At 40.8% G+C, this 5180-nt stretch overlaps 1 protein-coding gene across 1 annotated transcript in view; it reads left to right on the top strand.

The window, feature by feature from the left end:
* The window catches only part of LOC108626502 (discoidin domain-containing receptor tyrosine kinase B-like), a 107617-nt gene extending 105270 nt beyond the window's left edge, over positions 1–2347 (top strand). Inside the window, exon 5 of the mRNA XM_026814886.1 lies at positions 2080–2347. Within this exon, the coding sequence (XP_026670687.1) occupies positions 2080–2347 (268 nt within the window). The remainder of the gene's footprint in view (positions 1–2079) is intronic.
* Positions 2348–5180: the final 2833 nt, after the last annotated feature.

Raw genomic sequence — 5180 nt, 5'->3', positions numbered from 1 at the left:
CACCAAATAGTGTGCATATAGCAATGCACACCAGAAAGTTTTCACTGTTGGTTACCATAAGAGTACATGCAAATTTTAAGTCACTATAATTTTTCAAAAGACCCATAAATTGATTTAAAATTTTGCAGGTAGCTTTTTAATAGTAATAGGAATCTAGAATAACAAATTCAACATGTTAGCATTGTTTAAGTATATAGCCTATACATCCTTAATTAGAATTTTGCTTCATTTGCATAGCAATCGAGTTTGGAACGAGTTTATACGAATTGTTCGATTCTGTCTTATTTTCCAACGTGTTACTGTAAATTTAATTTTTGCATATGTTCATGCCAAGCGAGTCGGGAATCGTTTTGTGTATCTCTGTCTATTATGAAGAAACAATAACGTGAACATACCTAATTATGTACTTAGAAGTAAACGTGTCATTACTTTGGTTATGTAATGCTAAATAAACACATAAAGATTTGATGAGCTCAATAAAAAGAAAAACAAGTGTATGTCTATCGTAATTGTCCATTCGCAATCGAATGACACTTGGAATTACTTTGTCATTCTCTGTTACAATTAGTATTCAGCCGGCGTATTCCCATAAACGTACTATGTCAGTTTATGCTCTTTTTATTAGCAAAGCCTTATTACGATGCGAAACGGCGATTGGTAAGAAAGAAAACGAATTGAATTCGAACATTCGTCGATTTTCCGCTCGCGGTTCAGGGAATCGGTGCCAACATTCCTCTTGCGTTTTTTCGCGGGGCGCGTTTCCGAGGGCGAGGAGAAGGAAATCCTTTTTTAATGCCGTCGTCGACGGGTATGTGCGAATACAATTATTAGCCGGCTCTCGAGTGAGTGGCTTCCCCGTTCTACCGACGACGCGGCCGCGTCGCGCGGCGTGCTCGCGGCGGCGGTGCCAGCTCATCTTTAATTCATGCCATCCGGTGGCTCGACTGGATCGATAAATTATAATTTCACCCCGTATCGGCCCGGCCGAGGTGACGGTTATCCGTCAGCCACCGGCTGGATCACGTATTTATACGATTTCCTTTTCCAGCGACGATGTAACATTTCCGATTATACCGTCATCCTCTTGTTTAGCCGACGTCTTATCGGCGGATTCTTATCGGCACGTCAATTGCGACACGCCGGCGTCTGCATACGATTGCGACAAACGCGGCGAAATGCCTTTTGAATGTGTCCCGCGGGCGAGGGTTTGTCGCTAGTAATTGCCGACGATTTCCAGACTCAGATGCGAGATAGTATCCTCAATCAAAAGGAAGTGCAATGTGTTTGTGCGGAAATTGAATATGGAAACAATGTCAAATAGATATGTCGACGAGGTATCAAACCATGTGTTAGAATAATAAATCACTGCAGATTTTTATATAAAATGAAACTTAGTATTAATTTAAACAATGAATGTTTATGCACTTTTTTAAACATTTAATCAAATAATACGTGTTCATTTCTAATTCTAATTATCGTAAAATAGCTAAAAGTAAAATAGAATAGCGAAATCATGCTAGGGATTTGTATTCATGTTTTAATAAGTGTCTGTTGGATGGATGGAAGTTGTACATGTGTAGTGTGAAAATCTGTCTACGTCTTGTCATTAGATTAATTAGAAGTTTCGTTTTGTATAAAAATCTGTAGTGATTATGATCATTGTTGCGCTGAGTTTCATACCTCGTCGACATACTTGCCAAGCTTTTCAAGCATTTATGACCCGGCGAAAAGAGTAGAAAAATTGCAACCAGAGAAGTAGCACATCTCTCCGCAAACAGCAATTATTCTATTTAAACACTCCAACGTCGTGTTCCGCTGTCTGTATTCATGGCCTGGAAATTAAGTTACACACCGAGAAGCCCTCGCGAAGGAAAAAAATACGTTCCATATTTCCCTGAAACAACCTACATCGCGGTTACCAGGAAATGATTCAGCGTTCCCGTTTTCCAGGACGACGGCGCGTTAAAAAAAGCTTTCTCTCCGGCGGAAAAGAGGGACCGTGTGTAACGTAGGAAGGAGGAAAACGGGAGGGAAAGAAATATAGTCCGGTAATCTCAGTGTAAATGTTTACCCTTGCAGGCTGAGGCAAGAGAGCCACGGAGGTGCCTGGTGCCCGAAGCAGCAGATCACCACGGAGCCGCGCGAGTGGCTGGAAATCGATCTTCACACGGTCCACATGATCACAGCCACCGGCACTCAGGGCCGTTTCGGCAACGGCCAAGGCGTCGAATACTCCGAGGCGTACATGCTGGAGTATTGGAGGCCGAAGCTCGGCAAGTGGGTTCGGTACAGGGACGTTCGAGGCGAAGAGGTGAGTGAGCAAAGAAGAAAAATTTATATCAATTAATCCCGAAATCTTTGCAATTTTATGAGCGAATTATGCATTTACATAAAACGTAGAAAATGCATTTAATGTCCATGTTCTACTGCACAGTCTCAACAGATTTTATAAACGGTTCATCCCTTATTTATTTAATATAAAATTTGTTGAGAAATTAGAAATGAGAAATTAGAACCGATAAGATGGCGAGGGAGAATGACACGTAAGGAACAAGGTAAGCTTGCGGTCAGTCGATCAATACCAAGTGTTTGGCATTCGCGACCATGGGAGCCGCGTGGCACAGAGAGAGGAGCATAATTCAATTCAATTAACCGGTCGCAACGATTCAGCGGCGGGTCAGGATCCGCGCGCGCGTAAGCGGAATCGCGGCGGTTAAATTTAGTCAGAGCGCGCGATATACAACGCGTAAAACGAGCGTGGACCGTGGATTATTGGGAATGATTTGTAGCCGTTGTCCGCGAGCCCCGTGGCGCACAGTGCAACACCGGCGCGGCGGCGGCGGCGGCGGCGGCGCGGGCACGGCACGGCTAGCAACGAGTAACTAAACCGTGACGTTAACAAGACGTAAATCTCGCAAGCAATATGCTCCCAGCCTCAAAAGTAGTCCGCTACGAGGTTCCGTTCCGATGGCAATTTACTAGAATGGATAGGTAACATCTACGACTTTAATTAGCAACACCCGACAATTGTACGATAGCTTCCTTGTTCGTTCACTACTGCTGGAAAATATACCATGCCATAAATATTAGAATACATCAGTAAATCGTAACTATATTGTAATTCATACAATGATTCATACAGGAATTAATATAATTATTCATATAATAATTGATACAATATTTGGTAGAATAATTAATTCACTAATTAGTATAACATTTCTTATCATGATCGTCACAGTGTTTCATCTGCCAAAGATAAATTTAAATCCAGACGAGAAAATTAATTAATGTACTAATTAATATAATTTTTCATATAATGATCAACGCAATATTTGGCAGAATACTTCATCTACTAATTGGTACAACATTTCTTACCGTGATTGTTACGATCTTTCATTAGCCAAAGTGGAAATACTGAAACCAGGAAATTATGTTGATGCAATAATTAATTTAATATTTCGTATAACAAATGACATAATATTTGGTACAGTAATTAATGCACTCATGATAAAATATTTCTTGTCATAAGTGTTTCATTTGCTAAACATAAAAACCGAAACCAGAAGATTAAAAAATGCTTAATCCTTAATAACGACATTAATACTTATAACGCAACAGTGTATGTACCAACGTGTTACCCGCTCGAGAATCTCGCGAATTTGCCGAGTGAAGAGCACCGGTGAACCCAACTGACATCGATGAATGAACTGTCCCTACAGAGGAATTTCGAACGCTAACGTGGGTGTTGGAAGTATATGTACACTAGATGTATCGAATTTTTATAAATACTTGTTTGACAGCCAATTGATTTCTCCTTATTTTTGTCCATACTGAATAGGATTGATTTTATTTTGAGAACAAGAATGAACACAGTTTGAACAAGTTGTAAAGTTATAAGGGATGACATAGGATAAATACAAATCGCTTAGCGACGTTATTTCCGTCTGATTTATCGTCGCGGAGGAATCGTAGGTGGACCCGGGAGGAATTTCCTTTATTTCGCGATATTTGTTCTGAAGAGCGACGCGGGAACCAATATAAGTCATTTCGTTCCGTCGACAATAACATTATTTTCGAGCGGTGTTTTTTATTTTATTTGCTGCGAACCCGACGTTTATTCCGACGACGACGCGACTTTGTACGATCGTGACTCGAGAGAACACAGAACGAGAGAGAGAGAGAGAGAGAGAGAGAGAAAGAGGAAGAAAAAGCAGGAGAGATAGGAAAGGAGTACGGCGAAAGAAGGAGGTGAACGTCCAGTCGACGAGGTGGATTTCCTTGCAAGTTAGTATATAGAGAGGGTGCTTCGAGCTTATTTGTATAGGAGGGTGGATCAATAAAACGAGGGAAGGGAAAGTCGTCGTCGCGTGCCCCGCTCTCGCGGGGTCAGACGATTTCGACTCACCTACATAGGCGTGTATGTACCTGGTCTCGCTGAATAGCCGAGGTCGTTCGAGCCGCCTGCTCCGCCGCCGCACATCGCCACGAAGGTCGAACTCGGCGAAATTTAACCACCCCCTATTCGACCATCGCGACTCCATTTACATGCCGCCGCGAAATAACCTTTCGGCTCGGGAATATTTCTCTCGGAAAAGAACTTTCTGACACGCACTTTCTTCCTGTTATAGCAGTGAAAAAGGTGGCGAAACCGTTCGCGCGAGAAATACTGTTACTCCCGTATGGAACTTCCCTCTTTCTTTAAACTTTCTTGCCTTACTACTGTGTAATAACGATAGATCTTGAATTTCATACGAGCCTTACACTTCTCAACTGATTTTATCAAAACACGTTTTAAATATAAAAATATAAAGAAAGACATAGTTCTCATGCATATTGCTGTTTTTTTAACCCATTTCCATCATTAATGCATCATTTTTTGAATCATTGTACATACAGGATGAATCCATGTTGAGTATCATTGTCCTCTATTTATTAACTTTACTATAGTATCTTTAGAAATAAAATGTAGTTCAAGAAATAAAGGAAATAATGAATAATGAGCTTATGGTAAATGAATAGAAGTGAAGTTAGTAAATAAGTGTTCATTTCAAATGGTAGTTCTTATTAGCTCACATCCTATTTATAACAGCATAGTACAGAGATGGGGAACGTTGCGGCCTTCGTAAGCTTCTTGTGCGGTCTCTTTGTACGGTTTCAAATGTTATTTATATTTTAATGTG

This window comes from Ceratina calcarata, unplaced genomic scaffold, assembly GCF_001652005.2.
Source record: "Ceratina calcarata isolate Rehan_Ccalc_2016 unplaced genomic scaffold, ASM165200v1 scaffold405.2, whole genome shotgun sequence".
Classification (NCBI taxonomy): domain Eukaryota; kingdom Metazoa; phylum Arthropoda; class Insecta; order Hymenoptera; family Apidae; genus Ceratina; species Ceratina calcarata.
Note: the sequence above shows the minus strand (reverse complement) of the source record. Positions and strands in the feature narration are given on the sequence as shown.